Source organism: Hesperophylax consimilis, chromosome 15 (genome assembly GCF_061612785.1).
Source record: "Hesperophylax consimilis isolate HC1 chromosome 15, BYU_Hcon_1.0, whole genome shotgun sequence".
Classification (NCBI taxonomy): Eukaryota; Metazoa; Arthropoda; class Insecta; order Trichoptera; family Limnephilidae; genus Hesperophylax; species Hesperophylax consimilis.
This window is the reverse complement of record NC_142850.1, coordinates 6,496,998-6,517,474: the sequence shown is the minus strand read 5'-3', so window position 1 is coordinate 6,517,474 and position 20,477 is coordinate 6,496,998. Positions and strand designations below refer to the sequence as shown.

The following is a 20,477-nucleotide window of genomic DNA, read 5'->3' as shown; positions in this document are numbered from 1 at the left end:
ATTTCTGATGTTGTTATAGCTGAAAACGATTTTTAATTTTTTTTCGAAAATCGATTTTTTGTATGAAGATTTTCAGGAAATTTCAGTATAGCCGTGCGCCGCACGGAATTCCTGAAAATCTTCATACAAAAAATCAATTTTTCGAAAAAAAATAAAAAATCGTTTTCAGCTACAACAACATCAATAATGCCATTTTTTGTAATATTAGCACTCTAGTAACACAAAAGTCACGAGCCGCCACTGCTTACAACTACGGCTTAAACTAGCGATTTACGACTAACATACATATTTACGTTAACAAATATAGATTGTTATGATTTCTGCCCGTGGTGTCAGTGGTAAGGTATAAAATATTACAAAAATAGTTTACGCATAATAAATGGTTGTTACACTAAAGTGGGTAGTCAAGGAGAAAAATCCCCTGGACTGAGCAATGAAATACAACTGGAAAAAAAATACGGTCATTATTCTGGATACAACAAGTTGAAAAGGTGAGTCTTTAGTTTTGCGCTAAACTCAGATGAGCTGTGGATCTTTCGCAAATGTGAAGGGAGTTTGTTCCAAGCTGTTGGGCCTGCTACTGCAAAATCCCAGTGTCCAAAGCATTGAAAGAGTCCTTCCTCAAGAATTTTTTAAAATTTTAATTTTTGTGTCTCTGCGGATATTACCCCTGGCTATACCCATCTATTTATGTCTTGGGCGTGACCAATTATCACTCTTTAAAGTCACGTAGAGGTATTTCTCTGATTAAATATTTTTATCTTTTACAAAACGGATACATTTCTAACAATGAGATTCTGGCTCAAATAAATTTCTTTGTACAAGAGTCTCACTCTCGAGGATGTCATCATAACCTCCTTTACTGTAGAGCCAGTCACACCAATTTGTTCATAAACTCATCTGTGAGCAGAGCCACATACTTCCTAAATGTAGTTGATCAAAACATCAAATCTTACAAGGTTTTTGGCACTGCAAATACTTTGTTTAAACTGTACAATTATAACTTAGACCCTGATTCTTTAACCTTTTGAACGCGTTAATTTGCTCCGTTTTATCTATACCCGTACGCGGTACATATTTTCAAATACCTATGCACGCAATTAAATGTCAAATTATAGCATTCTGGCATGATTTATTGGACTATATAGACAGAACAGATTATTCTCCACAATATGATAACATATCCTCGTGTGTCAACACTCTTAGATGTTTATAAAAACAAAAACATAAAATTTCATACAAAGACATACCGCATCTTTTGAATGTGGTCCCGCCATTCACTCGGCGTGTGTGTACTTAGGCCACTGCGTTGATAGACACAAGTGGGACACCATGAGCACTTATCATTTTTAGTTATGAAAACTGAACACTTAAATTAATAATATAATAATAAAATTGGACTAACGCCATCCGTTGACAAAATTGTAAACTATAGCACTCGAAGGCGCAAAGAGGCTCACTTGATTATCGATGTTTTTTAATGAAATACAATTTTATTTTCGAGAAATTCTTGTATATGTCAGCATCGTGATAGTTCTACAAATGTTCAAGCGAGCGGGAAATAAATTTATGTCGAAAGACCGCTGGAATATCGGCATTCAAAGTTTCCGTATCAACAGTTGATACAGCCGCGTGCAAAGAGTTAATGTAATTCTATTCTATATATCTTTGGGGATGCTTTGTGGAAGGTCTTTTTGAGGAGAGGAAGGAGTGAACATGGGTCTTGAAGAGACCCATATTGTAGGAGGGAGGAAACACAGAGACTGGAAAATCGTTCCGCAGCTGAGCTGTTGAACTTAAAAACGAATCGTAAATGCGATCCGTTCCCATGTGACATATGTCACCTTTGTACATATGTTGGGCGCGCGTTTGGCATGTTTCCCGACTATGCACCGGTGTCGAAGGGATCAATGACGCTAGTTCCTTGGAGCATCTTCCATTGTAGTACCGGTAGAACAGGGAAAACATACCTACCTCACGCCTGTGCTCTGGATTGCGATCCGTTTGTAAAGAGAGGGGAATCTATTTTTTTTTTTTTAAATTTCGTTCCTATGATTTGTATTGACATAATATTATTTCATAATGTTTTCCCCGCTGGGATTACCCATGCTGTATTTTATTAAATTAACATTTTAATATAATCTATTTCACTAGTTTTGTATTTCTTAAAACCTAACAGTATACAATGCAGATCTAAAGCCAATATAGATTGTTTTAATTATACTTATATTAATTTTTCGAAGAAAATTTCTTCTGAAAGCTTTTCACTTTGTGATGTCATTATTTATTATACTAAAACACAAATAACTTTGTTTACATTACTTTAATATATATAATCTCTACATGTTTCATGAACAATGTTCACCTCATCAGGAGCAAGTATATACATTAAATTATTAAGTAAATACATTAAATTAAAGAGATTATATATATTAATGTGATGTAAACAAAGTTATTTGTGTTTTAATAATATATATACTTATACATTTGGATACTACACAGGTTGTCTCACTTCTATCAGTCTGTGTTTGGTTGCAATATTTCAATTTCTTTTCTCCGTGCACAGATCCATTGTTTTATGAATGCTAATGGACCGATACAAATGGACCGCCTGTTTCTGCACCGAGTCAAGGGTTTTTTCAGGTATTTTGGGGCTCCAGACCAGAGGTGGCTGCCAAATTCAACAGTGGGGAGCACTTGCGATAATTGCCATTGATACTTGCCGATGTTTCATCGGCATTATCAGCGGTATTCCTATATTTAATATGTAACAATATTTGTGGTTTTATTCTGAGGTTTTATTTTTTAATCCTTTTTGTTTTATATTTCAGCAAATGTTGTGGCCGCTTCCATAACTCTACACCACAAAGTCAGCCAAGTTTTTCTGCCCACAGCAATTAAATTCCATTACATCTTCAATCTCAGAGATTTGTCCAATGTTTTCCAGGTAAACTTTTAATGTTGTTTAAGTGAATAGCTACATTTGATTATGATTAATTTATGTATCACGCGTTGTATACTTACATATTATGTTATTAAATAGTTTTCACAGCATACTTTTATAAACCTATTTAGGGATTGCTGTTCAGCACAAATGATTGCTTGAACACTCCAAGTGATATGCTGCGACTCTGGCTACATGAAACTCACCGAGTGTACGGAGACAAACTGACTGATGACAAGGACATTGACTCATTCTTAAAATTGCAAGTGGACATTTGCAAGAAGAACTTTGAGGTTAGTCTCATGGAAACAATGACAATAATTCAATAATGATACTAATTCAATAATAATAAGCTCTAAGTACAGAGGCGGCTCTAGGGGTCCAGAAGTAAAAGGTCAATCGAAAAAAAGAATATGAAATGTTAATACACATTGCTAATGCGTATTGAATGTTATAAAAACGTCAAAGTATGTAATTAATTTACCGGTACTCGTATATTCTGAAGCCGGTAGTACAATATTGTTTAATTTAAGATTATTTATCTAATTATTAACATATATATACTATATATAATGGAGTTATGCCTGTTAGTTCGATCATCTCCAGAAAAGTTCCCACAAAAAAACTCAACACATAAAGACGCTACAAGGTTCACAGAAAACTTATTAATCCCAAAAGCAAATAAAACTATATTTCAAAAAGGACCACACTACATGGCCATTAAAGTATAAAACAACCTTCCATGTAGCATCAAACAAACAACCGACATACTTAAATTTGAATCATCACTAAAAACATTTCTTTTAATCAATTTTTTTTTTTTTTTTATATTAACTCCACACAGGAGGTCCTGAAGAAAATAATTTTTAAAATAACTTAAATGAATACCTTACATAAACTAAATACCTCTGTTTTTTATTTTTTATTTAAATACATTTGTTAACATGTAATTGTTGGGTTATGTAATCTAATCTATATTTGTTGGGTTAGCTGGAAGAAATAGGATGTAACCTATAAGCTATACCCTTTGTACTCTGTATTTTTGTGCACTAAATATTTTTTTGAATTTTAATTAATGTTTTTTTTTCTTTTTTAAAAATATTTTTCTCCTAAAAGTTGTTAGATCACTAATTCCAAACTCAGTCCATTATTTATAAGTAGATTAAACAAGTAAACAATGAAAGCAAAAGTACTTATATATTCATTTTAATGCAACCGCAAAACCACTGACAAAAATTATATCTTTTCGTTTTAAAATGGCAAATGATTTTTACCACTTTATTTTTCTCTCTTGTAACATATAAACTAATTGTTACTTTATTTAAATACTTTTCTCATCATTCAATGAATTGTTTGCGATTTCTTTCAATACGATGTCCACAGAATTTGACATTTTAAATTATATCAATAATGACATAATTTCGCAAACTAACATTCAAGTTCAAGATGGCTATCGTTTATCACACAAAAAACTTTCGACTGACATTTTTTCACATCTCCCTCTAATACCTTAATAATCCTAGGCCGTAGATATCTCTATCTCACCGTGGTCATGTCCGAAAACACCTTAAAAATAATTTTTTTATGATACCAAGCATACGTCAGACATGATAGTGTTTACCTCCTTTGCCTCTTAGCAAAGAGAAAGAAAGGAGATTGGCTTGGGACAAATGAGTCGTGTAATTTCTATACCCGCTATATCAACTTTCATTGATTTGGAGAAAACCGCAAAAAACTGTCACATCTCTAGCGTACATAAGTAAATGCATTAAATTTTTTTATATAATGAATTGGAGTTATAAAATTTCGAAAAGCATTTATTTTTCTATATATGTCTAGCAATAATTAAGTAATTTCGATAAATAAAATGGATATAGCGGATTTTGATACTCACTTCGTGATTTTGAAAGTCAACTGAGGCGACATGGCGGGTTTAGAAACTCACGCGTAGATCATTTTGACATACGAGCGTGGCGTCAGAGCGGCGGCCATATTGTATTTTGGCAAAATAACTGCTTGTGATTCGTTGAATCCGATATAGCGGGTTTTGATAGTGACTTTCTGTATGATATAGCGGATTTGGTTTCTCACTCGCAGTTTTAACATGGTTTTTGGTCATGATAAGGAGGGTTTTGAAACTCAATTTTAGGCTCCTCTTGTTGCTCGCAAAAATGTGAACAAGATGTCATACTCAGATCATTTTGTCAAAAAATCGGATATAGCGGGTATAGAAATTATAGGATTCAAATACTTTCTCGTTGATATTATTGATACATACCCATATCCATGTTAAATGTAAATCTAGGTGATTTTTGCAGGATGGACTTTTTCAGGACCATTTTATATTATACATGGTTTTTTTATTGTTTTTTTATTTAGGTCTTCAATTTAAGTGTCATAATTTTATTGGTCAATGATATTATAATCTTTCTAACACTGTTGAATATGAATTTATAAAGACAAAGTAATCAAATTACATTTTAACCACAGACATAGGAATTAATAGACGAGAAGATAATGGCGAGGGGTAAAATCAACTGTTGAAGAACGAAGGGAGTAAGGCTGACTGTGATTCGTCAATAAATCAATCTGACAGTAAATAGGCATCTCGCATTATAATATCACCATTTACTTCTTAAAAGTAAAATCTGCTTTTGAATGAATAGACATTTTTACATGGGAGCGCAAATTACTCGCCACGTTATGAACAAATTTGCGAAGTCCAAATTCGGCAAAAAAATTCGGTTCCCTTTTCAGAGTCGAATATTTCGTTTAAGTATTTAGTTAAGACACTTTTATAAATGTTCATAATTTACTTCCCAGCAACCAACCAGCTTCGTGTTTCGCGTCCAGACGTTTCTCGATGTGATAGTATATGTTCCTAAAACTGATCTATATTATACGATGTGAATATGCTTAAAATAAAGTAAAATAATGCTTATATATGGAATGTAATACGACAATTGGGTTTATTCTCTTTTTCAAATCTATTTTTACAAGTTTTCATAGTACAAGTCAACATTTTGCCGTGTTATTTCGTAAAATGAACCGATGATGCCTCGACCATAGTTCGCACAAGAATGATGACGTCACGTTTTCAAATTTCACTTGAGGCCATACGCAAGCACAGCCGGCTCCAATGGAACCGGTATGGGGAGTGGGGATAATACGCTTTTAATCACTTAGGGCAGGTCTACTAATATTCATATGTCTATGATTTTAACCCATTATTGGTTCCCAAATTGGGTGATATCGCTAGAGAGATTCAGGGTGGTTGGTGATGGTGACAAAAATTTTCATAATTAAAAATATTAAATTTTTTTTTTTAGTTGATTGTACATTCTTGCCTCGTCCCAAGAATTTTATATGTATTCCATTCACATATTATTTTATTTCAAAATGCTTTATTTTCCATGGAAATATACAAAATGCATGAATATGATTTTAGGAAGTGGACGAAGGATTAGTATTCGAGAAGCCCAATATATACTGTCACTTTGCTGGTGGCATCGGAGAGCCCAAGTATATGCCCATCCTCTCATGGGATATGCTCAACAACCTGCTGCAGGAGGCGCTAGTGAGCTACAATGACCTGGTGGCCGCCATGAACCTTGTGCTGTTTGAAGATGCTATGATGCACATTTGCCGGTGAGCCACTAATCTATCTATATAAATAAAAATGTAAGGACGGGTTGTTTCGGAGAATTTGAACAATTCTTCAAATTTCAAAGTTCATTTTCCAGTTCTGTGAAAGATTTTTTCAAGTTCTGTTATTATTTCAGTTCTGTCATGCAACTAGCCTACAATGATATAATAACAGAACTCGTACAAGACTTTCACAGGACCCGAAAATGAACGTTGAAATATGATGAATTATTCAAATTCTCCGAAACAACCCGTCCTTAGTGTTCGTTTGTTCAAAATCTTAAATCATCGAAATTTCTTCACCGATTGCTTTGAAATTTTGATACGCCTAAGATGTCATCTGTGAGAGGTAAAAACATGTTTTTTTTTAAAGAGCGCCATCTGTTAGACGTAAAAGTAAGATGCACTATGTTTCTCTATCTGCACAGAGAGACTGAGCCACAGCAACGTGTGGCGGGGTACAGTTAGTTAAGTATAAAGTAGATGTAAAACCTTCCTAAATATTTCTATGTCTGTATCACCCTTCCTGCTAATGTCTGCTAGTGGTGAAAGTCCACCATTCAGAATTCAGACCATACTTGTAATGGCTTTAGCCATGTTTGGTGACTAGATTTGCTATTTCCCAATCTTCCTCTTCATCAACTCCTTTCATTCCTTACTCTCTTCGATCTTGCAGCATACCCCAATTGAGAATGCCATAGTCCCTCTGACTCCGAACAGTTAGGAGCAGTGTGGACTCTTGTTCAGTATTGATGTTGCTAACTGAAAATAGTTGTTATGACCTAGAAATTCTAAACAGCAAACTCATTATGCTAGAGGCCACCGTCGGAGAGTTTTTACTGGTGATCAGGGTTTAAGTGTCAAAAGTGTTATAATATTTATTTATTTTATTTAGGATTAATCGTATCCTGGAAAGCCCCCGGGGCAGTGCCCTACTTGTGGGGGTGGGAGGTTCTGGAAAACAGTCCCTGGCTCGCCTTGCCGCCTTCATTTCCAGCTTAGAAGTGTTCCAGATTCAGCTGAGGAAGGGATACGGAGTCACTGATCTCAAAGTAGGCCAACAAGTTCATAAAACTTTCTACAGGGTTTTCCAATAAGAGGTGTTATTTTGATATTCAATTGTAAAAGATCAATGGTTTCGTTGCTTGTGTGGCACGTAGCGCCGTCTCATTGAAAGCAAACGTTGTCCAGATCAATACCATCCAATTCCGGCCATAAAAAATCATTAATCATCTCTCGATAGCGCAATCCATTCACCGTAACTGTTGCTCCAGCTTCATTTTTGAAAATGTAAGGTCCAATGACTCCGCCGGACCATAAACCGCACCAAACAGTTACACATTGAGGATAGAGAGGCTTTTCAACAATAACTCTTGGGTGTTCTGAGCCCCAGATGCGACAATTTTGCTTGTTGACGAAGCCACCAGAGGTGGAAATGGGCCTCATCAATCAAGATGATTTGCATTTGATTCACTCAAGTGAATTTTAATAATTTCAATGCGTTGTTGAAGCGTGTATCGTTCCGTTTTTATTAATGGCGTAGTTTCTACTTGTCAATGTCAAAAAATGACAGCTTCACAAGTAACATCTACCGAAATAGCGGGCTATTCAAAATAACACCTCTTATTGGAAAACCCTATATATAAATATTATAATGTATTGTAAGCTAACCTAGGCGAACCTAACCTAACAACATAACTTAATCTGGTCATAAATAGATAATACACACTAGAAATGCTTTCTACGTGGAAACCAGTGTCGACACTGAATTAGTACCTTTAATTTCTTGCCCATTTAACACGTGCTCTGTTTCTCTTACCTGGCATTGTATATTGCACATCCCATTGGAATTTCAAAATGATGATGATACACAGTTCTGTATTTCAAAATTAAGCAATGAATGGTCAGACTTTTGGATCAAGAAAACTTTCTTGTGTGCTTTTTTATTCTGTGAACCCAATCTACCCAAACCCAACTCAAACCCAATTTGATATTTTTACAAAATGTGTTTGTATTTTCAGCATGAACTTTCCGGTCTCTATATGAAGACGGGAATAAAGAATGTGGGAATAATGTTCCTGATGACTGATGCCCAAGTACCAAATGAACAGTTCCTGGTTCTGATCAATGATCTGCTGGCATCGGGAGAAGTTGCCGACCTTTTCCCTGACGATGAAGTGGAAAACATCATCGCTGGAGTGAGAAATGAGGTTAGACTTCAAATAAATTGTATTTATGGCTTTTTGCCTTATTGTTTGACTGTTAAATAAATATTTGAAAGGTATGCATAATTAATAATGGAAAATACGTTACAAATTGATAATAGTAGTAGTGTTAACGAATTCAATTTACAGGTGTTAACGGACGTACCTAACTAGTGGTGGGCGTTTCTGTTCTTTTTAAAAAACGAAAACGAACTGTTATTTGTAAAACGTCAACTGTTTGCCCAAACTGTTGAAAAAAAACGAGTCGTTTTAGAGGTAATTTGTGTGAATTAGTAATGGGTTAGTAGCGTAACTGTAAGTTACCGTCCATAACAATAAAAGTAATAAAACCCTGCTATCTATAGGGGCGAGATAGCTAGGTATCATTAAAATTAAGTTTTGTGATTAAGTACATAAATGGGTTTTCAAAATATTAATCAATAGTGGCCGAATTTCGGGGAAACTTTGCGGACTCATTTATTATAATAGGATTAATAAGCAGTTTACCAGATTTACCTGGACATGTAATTAAGAGTTCTTGGAAACGTGGAAACTTTACTATTTAAATATCATTATTAACAGGTAATAATATGGTTAGTGTTGTTATAATTACATGAAGTACAAAAACTGGTTTTAAAATATTTTCCAAATCAGCCGGATTCCGGGGAAACTGCAGTCATTTATTATTAATTTGGTAGGCAGTTTACCCGATTTACCTGGACAAGTAATTACGAGTATGTTCTTGGAAACATAATTTTAATGCCATTCTTATTATTATACGAGTAAGTAGGTGCGTATCTCTAAACATTACGAAAATTTACAATCTTATATTGTTTTCAGTGAGGGTTTAACCTATTTAACTTAACATTATTTATATAGCACCGTTTACAAATATACAAAGAAATAATAATACACAGAATATACAAAGTAAAACAAATATAATTTCTAGGCAGAATCAGAAACAAAATTTATTAAATAAACTTTCAGATAATCCATACAATGATATCATCATACAATTGTTTTCAGACGATGTACCCATTTATATTATAAATATATACAAGAAAAACGTATTTTTTATTCTATTTTGTTAACATTCAAAAACATGAGCATTTCGACCTTTTTTGATGTTAATCTAGCTCTCCTTTCACTGATTAAAATTCCTGTTTTTGAAAACATCCTCTCGCATGGAACCGAAGTACCAACAATATTGCATTTACTTTTAAATATTTCAGCAAGATTCGGATACACATGTTGGTGTCTTTTCCACCAATCCAGAGGGCAGTTCATTAAACCAGCTTCGTTTCTCAGAGGCAGCATATCATCAAAAATATACATATCCGATTCTTTTATTGCCTGGGATAATGGAGTGCTTTTCCCCTGCACGCATTTCTCTGCCAAAATCTCATCAAAAATACTCCAGGCCGAAATTTTTTTAGACGTCGTGGATGATGCCGTGGTGCCCGTGGTAACCGATTCAGCTGTAATGGGTCTCACTTCAGTTTTTTTACTTATCATCGCCGCTACCAAGTCTCGAACATGGGTTTTAATTTTGTTGGCAGCGGTGACATCTGAAAAAACGTGCAACTTGTACCTCGGATCCAGAAAAGTACACAAAGCAAATGTAGTGCTAAATTCTATATTTCTGAACCTTTCATTTAATCCGTTTTGCAGTTGCAGAATTATGTTTTTAACGGGGTCGCAGAACTTATCCGAACTTTCAAATTTACTACATACACCCAGTAAACATCTAGTAACTACGATTACAGAGCTTCCCGTCATGTATTTTTCACCGCTCATTGAAGCTGTCATCTCTTCGAATGGTTCCAAAACCTCGCACAGCTCTTTGCAGGCTTTCCATTCATGACCTGTGATTAAAGGCAAATCTTTGTTAATTAATGCCATGGTTGCTTTAAGGGCTTCTTCCAATTCTGTGAATCTGCGCAGCATATAAAATACAGAGTTCCACCTCGTTGGAACTTGCTGGATCAGACGCTTAGGATCCTGGACACCCTGTGATGACTGATATTTTAAAAGTTTCTCGCACGACAGGGTGCTCCTTTTGAAATGGGCAACGATTATTTTAATTTTTTCGATGGTATTTTCAAAACTTTTTAAAGCATTCTGCACTATTAAATTTAATTTATGCGCAAAACAGCCGAAATGCTTCCACTGTAAAATTTCTTCGAGTGCGTTGGTGATGTTACTTGCATTATCTGATACGGAGAAATTTACTAAGCCGATCAATTTCCACTCCGTTAAACCTTTTCTGAGTTCTTCGGCCAATCGAACTGCGGTGTGGCTTCCAGGAAAACTTGTACACTGTAATAAAACACTCCTGAAATTAAAGTCGTTGTCAATATAATGTCCTGTTATAGCAAGGTAGCTCTCCGTAGTCCTGGAAGTCCACATGTCTGTCGTGACGCAAATGCTAACAGCATTAGCAGCAACAATGTCTTTAACGGTCGATATGGATTTATGATATAACGCAGGTATCATGACTGAAGATATTGTTTTCCTACTGGGAAGATCATATCCTGGAATCCATTTGGAATATTTTCGAAATCCTCTGTCCTCGACGATACTGAATGGCTGAAAGTCCTCAATAAAGAGATCCAACAAGTCATTGTCGATTTTCTTTTTCTGATCCGGCGTGACCTTTTTTGAAACAAAAGAGCTCAGCGTTCTTTGTCGCTTGTTGAGATGAACCGTTTCCAGAGAAACAGCTGCACTGCCTGTTTCTTGTCTTCTGGAACAGCCTGGTTCTTGGGAAGAGCAACTTGGTTGCTGAAGAACAGGCTGACGTCGTGTTTCTTCCTGTATTGGTTCTCGAATATTATTTGACGTCATCTCCAGATGAATAGATATGTGTTTTCTTTGTAAATGCCCCTTTAAATTTGATATTGTCGATTTATATGACACGGCCTGATTACAAATTATGCAAATGGCCATATTGTTATCAGACTTATTAAAATAGTTCCATACTCCACTTTTTTGTCTATTCGCCATATTTAATTTTACTTTAAAAAACACTTCAACTTTATTTATTATAACGTAGTCAACGCACAGCACAACACAAAACCAAGAATTTGTCGTTCAGAAAATAAAAAAATTTATACTATCAACAGTCAACACTCAGTATACGAGCCGTTTGGTAAGGTCTGTTCGTTTTTCTCGTTACTCTCGTTCTCGTTTTGTAATGAATGGAAAACGGCAAACAGCCCCTTATTTATGTGATTTCAATTTCAACCCGTTTAAAAAATAATAGGATTGCCTTCTCACTCTTTGCCGTAATGGGTGTTAAGTGTGAAACGTTAAGATAGTGTTTTTTCCAGGAAAAAACAGCTAAACAGGGTGCCTTACAGAAACAGCCCTTACCTGTTATGGATTGCCTTCTCGCTCTTTACCCGTAATGGGCCTTAAGTGTGAAACGTTAAGATAGTGTTTTTTCCCGGAATAACAGGTAATGTTTTTCGCCTGCAACAGACCTATCTCACTCTTACATATTATTACGACGTTAGTGCGAGAGAGTAAGATAATGTTTTTCATTTGGAATAGTTCTTTTTCATTCACACTCGTGCTTTCTTGATATAAGTTAGAAGAGTCGACAAAACGGACAAACTGTTTGTGCGGATTATAAATAACAGTTTGGGCATTTTTTAACTCCAAACATGTTGTGCAAACGTGTTTGTCGTTTTTGGACTCACCACTATACCTAACGAGTAAATTCTAAATAAATTTTGGTCTTTTCAAAAACTAATGAAAATTGGTTTATTTTACATGCCGTCACTGGTCACGCAGACGGGTAACCGCCCAACCCCCCAGACCGACCCTAACTGTCTAGCACAGGGCTTCCCAAACTTTTTTCAACTGTGACGCCCTTGGGAAGTTGCCATATTTTTGCGACGCCCCCCCCCCCCGGTGACTAAAAATCTAAGCCCCCCGCCGCTCATTTGTACCAAGCGTAGTATTTTGAAGCCCCCCCCCCTGAACGGGTCACGTAGTATGGGTACGTTACCTAATAACAATTTGTCAGAAAAACTCCAAATAGTATCTAAATTTTTTATTAGAAAATAAAGAACACAACATAAAAACAAAAATGGAAGCAAACAAAAAAGATAAAAAAGCAATTTTTTTCTTTGGTATTAATGAGAATAGTTTCTCAAACGAGGTTGAAGTTTCGAAATCGCCACTCTCGTCTCTGCCTCTAAATTTATTTTTGATCTTTATCGCGGCGGCCTGAAGTGGCGCGGGACTCAGTCGCTCCGAAGTGTGCGTGTGGAAGACGCTATAAAGATTGCCTCACGACGCCTCTGGGATGATCCCGCGGCGCCCCGCAGTGTCACGACTCACAGTTAGGGAAGCCCTGGTCTAGCAACCAAAAGTGTCACCGGAGACCAAAATTTCATTTACATATTTTTTACTCAAAATAAGGTCAGAAATCATTGGTTGAAGCAAGTCCGGTGCATCTCCTTAATACCCTGTATGTGTTATAATATTATTAACGAGTTTTCTAAGCTGGTAATTCAAATTTTGTATGTTTATGAGATAGACGCGGAAGTTAACGTTGGTCCCCAGCGGCCGTTTCCACAAACATCGATTAGTGCAAACTGTGTTTTTTCATTCACATTCCGTCTCCTCCATTTGTTGAAACATCGGGGCGCGGGCGTGGCCACACACATTTTGTTTAGTGGTCTGTGTTAAGGATGTATTACACTTGACGTCAAAAAATACCAAGATTAAATATATGTATGTAATATTATTGTTGAGGTTTAAAACACACCTACATTTTGCAAATTCTTTACTACGGTAATCAGATAAAACAAAACAGTGACAAAACAGAGTAGTGCTAAAATGGATGTGTTTTTCTTTACTTTCGTGAACTTTTTATTTTGTCATTGAACCTCTTTCTACTTATTATAACAGTATAATAAATTTTCAGGTAAAAGGTGCTGGAATACTAGACACACGTGAGAACTGCTGGAAGTTCTTTATCGACCGTGTGCGGCGCCAGCTGAAAGTGGTGCTCTGCTTCTCCCCGGTGGGCTCCACGCTCCGTGTCCGCTCTCGCAAGTTCCCCGCCATCACCAACAGCACGGCCATCAACTGGTTCCACGAGTGGCCGCAGGAAGCCCTGGTTTCCGTCTCTGTCAGGTTTTTGCAGGAGTCTAAAGCGCTGCCGGTAATTCAACACGAATTTAAAAATATATTTTTTAATATTTACACACATATTCAAATACAATACATCACACTGCAATATTATTAGGACAACAGTTATTATATTCCGTATCAAAATTCGGAGGTATGATTTTTTGAATGAGCGCGGGCAAATTCAAAACCAAATGCCAAATGAATATGAATAAATTATTCCAGTTTTGTATGTTTATTAGGAAATGCCTTATGTTATGATTATGGTGGTTTCTACATAACGTTCATAGCTTACTATTTTTAGGATTCTGTTCTTTGTAACAATCATGAAAAAACTGGTTTCAGGTTGCATTCCGTGATTCTGTTGCTAAATTCATGGCTTTCGCTCACACATCTGTGAATTCCATGTCTAAAGCTTATCTTGCAAATGACAGACGGTACAATTATACCACTCCAAAGAGTTATCTTGAGCAGATCAGTTTGTATTCAAAGTTACTCAATCAGAAGTCAATCGAGCTCTCTGGAAATGTGTTGAGGTAAGAAGACCATCAATAAATTTTTAGCTGTAATAAACATAAATATTATTGAATACATCCTAGACAAAATTATTTATTTTTATTTCCTTTGTCATATTACAATATCCCTTTGAAACTTAGATTATATTGTGTTAGTTTTTGTTATTTTTGTGTAGTTTTTATGTTAAATTAAATTGATATTGTAATGTTTTTTAGGTTGGAAAATGGTTTAGAAAAGTTGCGTAGTACAGCAGAGCAAGTGGAAGATCTGAAAGCCAAACTGGCGGTTCAAGAGATAGAGCTGCAGCAGAAGAATGATGCAGCTGATGCACTTATAGAAATTGTCGGAGTTGAAACTGACAAGGTGCAGATGGAAAAGGCATTGGGTATGTTTAAAGTCTATCATATTAGTCTTTCCTCTTTTAAAACATTACAGGCTTTCCAATACAATTGATAGCACTTTGATAGCCAGTAAAAACTTTCTAATTCCTATAAAATCCTCATTTTCAGCCGATGATGAGGAAACCAAAGTGGGCATCATCGCAGAAGAGGTATCCAAGAAGCAGAAAGACTGTGAAGAAGATCTGGTAAAGGCCGAGCCAGCCCTGCAAGCTGCACAGGATGCCCTGAACACGCTGAACAAAGCCAACCTTACGGAACTGAAGTCCTTCGGTTCGCCTCCGGGAGCTGTTACTAATGTTACAGCCGCTGTCATGGTGCTTTTGGCTCCAGGAGGAAAGATTCCAAAGGATAGAAGCTGGAAAGCTGCCAAAGTATGTTATTTTATTAGAGTGCGACCGCAAACAAATAACCGTTCCCTAGCATCATCCGTAATGAAGCGTGGGAGGCAAATGCAATGTGGCAAGCCACCAACGAAAGCCAGCAAACTACTAATAAATTACGTCCCTTCTTTTGATTGCGGTCTAGCTATAACAGCATATTATACTGACTTTTCTTTAAGACTTATATCTAGTGACTTACGACTAAGGCCTATATTATTTAGTAATGAAAGCCTGGGTGACATTAAGTGGGGTTAGTGTATTAAGGTTGGGTCGGTTTATTAAGTTCTAAAATAAGACGGTTAAACTTAAATATTGTATGTATTAATAATTTTTCAGATTGTGATGGCAAAAGTCGATTCATTTTTAGAATCCCTTATAAATTACGACAAGGAAAACATTCACCCAGAAGTGATTAAGGCTATTGCACCATATCTAAAGGATGTTGAATTTGAACCAGGTAAACCAATATGCAAGTCATTTAATAATTATACAGGGATTTTTGTAACTACTATTCATATTATATTTATAAATTTTTTTGATTAATTACATTTATTTTTAAATAAATATAATTTTATCTTTCTTCCTTTTTACTTTCTGTTTATAAAAAGCTTGTTTTCTAAAATTTTGATAAACATCTACGATAAAATTTATGTAAAAAAATAAATTATTCTATATAAATAAAAATCTAAATGTTCATCTGTTCAAAATCTTAAATCTCCGAAAGTTCTTCATCTATTGCTTTGAAATTTTTACACAACGTTGCATTCGAATACGCATATGTTTTTATACAGTAAAACTCGCTTAAGAAGTTCCCACTTAAGAAGTTTTCACGCTTAAGAAGTTTTGATTTTTGGTCCCTTGAAATTTCCATACAAAAAACACGATTTTTTCCCACATAAGAAGTTTTAGAGCTAAAACTGCTTCCCGCTTAAGGCGTATTAACCAGCGACCGAGAATTCGAATTTCGTCAAAAGACAGTCTCGCGATCGGACATTTTTTAGAACGAGACAGAAATACTATATTCATTCCACTGCCAGCCGTACACTCCGCGCGGCGGTCGAAACCTACAGCATGGTTCCGATGAAATAACAATTATTGTGTTTGAATTTTCGGTTGTAGCTTTCTTCCTAATAAGTAGTTACATACATATTTGTAAATTATACGTCCGAGTGCTTAAACATAAATAAATACAAATGCAGTGCGTTGACATAGTAGGTACAAAATAGGTAGGTATTTGAATAAACATTTTTTTTTAATTTTTCAAATATTTTTATTCACTTGTTTTTTTTTAAATTTTATTTTACATAGGTTTTACAAAAGTGATTAACATTAAGTTTGATTGTAAAAAATCTCTCGTCTTACATATTTATCCGTTTGTAAGATAGGTATTACTAGTAAGTTTTATTTCTAATACTTAAAGTAAGTATATCAAAATAACCTCGTTTTTTTTCTTCTAAAACAAGAAGCTCAATTCACAATATGACATTATGAAACTGACAAAAAGTAACACTAAAAATACTAAATATGTTGAATTATACCAATGTAATAGGGAATTGGACAATAGAATAGAAATTATTAACAAAAACATGATTTGAATCGCACATCACGAATCAAAACCGTTATTTTGACGGGAATCATATACGCATAGACTAAAATGCGGCATTTCCTGCTCTTTTGTAGCCAGTTAAATATATTTATATGAGGAAGATTTCGAAACAGAAATTGTACAGCTTAATGTGTAACTAAGAAAATTTTATTACAAATAAGTTTACATGGAAATGGAATTAATCTCCTTGGAAGTACTGTGCTTGACTAGAGATATACTTATCCCAACGTTGAATCCATGACTGGAAACATTTTACCACGAGTTACCCGACACCGTGTGTACAAGGTACTGTTGCATACGTGTTGCTCGCGCAACGCCGGGTAGTCAATTATGGTTTATGATTATCGTGGTAATTACAGTTGAATCGGTCACCGTAATATACCATGCATTTCCCGACACCATAATAATAATAATAATAATAATTGGATGAGTTGTATAGCGCCGTTTTTGTGCAAAATCACCTCAAGGGCGCTGGTATACAAGGGTATGGTTTTGTCCGTGTAACTCGCGTAATGCCGGGAATTATTGATATTTTATAATTACCGCGATATTCACGGTTTCAGTCACCGTAATTTCACCACGAGTTTCCCGACACCGTGTACACGTGGTAATGTTGCATGCGCGTAAATCGCGCAACACCGGGTAGTAAATGCTTGTTTATAATTACCGCGGTAATTAGAGTTGAATCGGTCACAGTAATATACTACGCGTTTCCCGACACCATGTATACAAGGGTATGGTTTTGTGCGTGTAACTCGCGTAACGCCGGGAATAATTGCTAGTTTATAAATACCCCGATATTGACGGTTTCGGTCACCATAATATCCATGATTCACAATATATTGTAGGTATTACCCATTTACATAATAAAATAATAATAATATTAATGTAAATTACACATACCGACGGAATTTTAGAGACAATATTTGCTTCAGAATCACAATCATTCGTCGGTAGGTGATTATTTTCCCTGAAAATTAAACAACACAAAATTATCGCTAAATGTTATAAAAAATATATGCGTATTCTGACTGATTCGTTTGAACGACCCTGTAGCATATAGAGTACGTACAATGTACAAGGATAATTAAATATGACTAACCCTTTTTTTTTCTGCAAATATTTCTCCCATGTACGTTTTTGATGACGAAATTTTTGTTTTCTTATAAAACTTTTGTCCGATAGTATTTTTCTCGCCATTTTTAAACGAGGAATTTCATTAAAATGTTATCAAGTAGACTGGCGTGGAATAGACGTCCGCTCGCCGCCCTGTCGCAGCGGGGAATGATAAAATTTCGGCTTGCGCCGAGGTAATCAGGAACAACGAACAAACAATAAACGCGAATCGAAATTAATTACTATTATATACTTTAAGAATATATTTCTTGGTCATAAATTATTTTTAATGTTTCAATAATATCATAGTAAATTATTTTTGTAAAAAAATTTCAACTATACCAATTTGTAAGGTCATAAATAAATAGTCAAATTGAGGGATTTTCGTCACAAAACGCGTCCTCGGATTTATTTATTAGTAATTTTATTTGAAATAAAAACAAAATTCTTATACATACATATGATAGATAATTTATTGATTGTTTATACTGAATTATTATATGATTTGAAATATTTGTTGTATAATACAACTTCGCCTTTGAAAATGCAACAAATCTGCGCATCGTCCAACGGTAACGCTTTATTATGGTATGAAAATAATATTATTTTTCAAAATTTAACATCTTACTTTAATAGATAAAATAACGATCTTTCGAAATCAATTTGTGTTTTTCTCTAGAAAAGTGTCCATACGTCTAAAACTGGCCTCAAAAATGCCAAATTTCAGGTCAAGTCTACCTATTTCGCCTTAAGAGGTTTTAGAAATCCGGCGGTAAAATCAACACAAACGAAATATTGTGTCGCAAAATATCTAAAATAAACCTTTTTCCAAGTCATAAATTGAAAGACGTTGACTGAAACCCATACCTAGTACCTGAGACCATAAAACCCTTTGTCGGCCGCCGGGCCGTAAGCCGTAACCTGCCGTAACCAATAAATAAACCAAATACCCCGTCTCCTAATCCCCTAACTAGGTAAAATAGCAATGGAACGAATAAACAATGCGGAATTATGTAACAAATATGCAAGCGTCTTTAAGGCCGAAATAACATGAAAGATTATATTAAACTCAACCTTAATGACAACGTGGGCTAGATCTACATTTGCAAACATTTGACGCCTCCTTCAATAATCTTCCCTTTGATAATGAACATAGAGATGTTTCGTAATATTATTGTATAAAATTTTTATTCCATTGAATTTGTAAAACACGAAAAACTTTTGATAATCTATCGGATCACGGTTAATACGGAATATTTCACCTTTAAATACATAACAACATGATTATATGGCGGGGGAGATGGTAAAATATGCATTATAATTACGTTTTTTTCATTCAAACATCAAAAATTGCCGTGCATCATGTTTCATCTGACATTTGTTGTAAATTAAGTTTGAAGGTTAGGAAATACATATGCATAAATTTAAAATGTAGATTGAAACGAAACTTCGCAAATGATTTTTGTAGTTTTTGGATGCGTTCACAGATTATAATTCCAGCGTCAAACAGCTCGTATGATATAACTACCTTTTTCTGAATACATAATACTAATTACCATGATAACTAGAAGATGTATATATATTTATTTTTTTTTGACCGCTTGGATCATATGAGCTTGTTTTCACGACAATTTAACGTAGGTAGACATAGGAATGACGTATGCCCCGGACTCGAGTTATTAAATGGCTAAAATTGAATCCCACTTAAGAAGTTTTCCCACTTAAGAAGTTTTTTTTCCCCGGTCCCTTGGAAAACTTCTCAAGAGAGTTTCACTGTATACCTATATTATATCACCTGTTCCAGGTAAAAACATGCTTTGGACGTAGAAGACAAAGCGCTATTGTTTCTCTATCTGTACAGACACACTGAGCCATAGCAACGCGTGGCGGGGTACAGCTAGTAATAAAATAAATATTTATCTCATAAGCTAAAAATAATATTAAATATTTATTTTATTTTATAACTAGCACAGAACTGTGAAAAATTTGACTGAATTCTTGAGAAATCAGTTCCAATGTTGAAAATGGCAATTAAAATAATTTTCTCTTAACAATATTATACTATAGGTAGGCCTGTCTGAATTCTTCAAACAGTTCAAGTTTTGAAAATGATTTTTAAATTCAAAGTAAATTTGAGAGAATTTAGTAATAACTAACGCACATCACCGAAACAACCAAAATTTGCATTTTTGGTAATTTTGTTTTCTAGAATTTATTAGATCCAAATCGGGAGCTGCTGCAGGATTGTGCGCATGGGTTATTAACATCATCAAGTTCTATGAAGTGTTTTGTGATGTAGAACCTAAAAGGAAGGCTCTAGCGCAAGCCAATGCCGAGTTGGCAGCGGCCACAGAGAAATTGCGAATCATTAAAGCTAAAGTTGCCGTAAGTGTCTTAATAACATTGATGTATTATATTTAGATGAGTAATGAAGTGAAAAAATAGGTTCTGCTTTTCGACCTCCAACTCTCCCAACGCTCTAACTAAAACTAACGATTCCGGTCAACGCGCACCATTTAT

The 20,477-nt window shown here is 35.1% G+C and overlaps 1 protein-coding gene across 1 annotated transcript in view; it reads left to right on the top strand.

Annotated features, from left to right (window-relative positions):
- Dhc93AB (Dynein heavy chain at 93AB) overlaps window positions 1-20,477 on the top strand; it is a 111,272-nt gene that overhangs the window by 58,150 nt on the left and 32,645 nt on the right. The window contains exons 31-41 of the mRNA XM_089640559.1: window positions 2,832-2,947; window positions 3,076-3,237; window positions 6,393-6,592; window positions 7,485-7,641; window positions 8,611-8,799; window positions 13,733-13,972; window positions 14,284-14,474; window positions 14,670-14,839; window positions 14,964-15,226; window positions 15,572-15,692; window positions 20,167-20,342. Coding sequence (XP_089496685.1) covers window positions 2,832-2,947; window positions 3,076-3,237; window positions 6,393-6,592; window positions 7,485-7,641; window positions 8,611-8,799; window positions 13,733-13,972; window positions 14,284-14,474; window positions 14,670-14,839; window positions 14,964-15,226; window positions 15,572-15,692; window positions 20,167-20,342 — 1,985 coding nt within the window. The remainder of the gene's footprint in view (window positions 1-2,831; window positions 2,948-3,075; window positions 3,238-6,392; window positions 6,593-7,484; window positions 7,642-8,610; window positions 8,800-13,732; window positions 13,973-14,283; window positions 14,475-14,669; window positions 14,840-14,963; window positions 15,227-15,571; window positions 15,693-20,166; window positions 20,343-20,477) is intronic.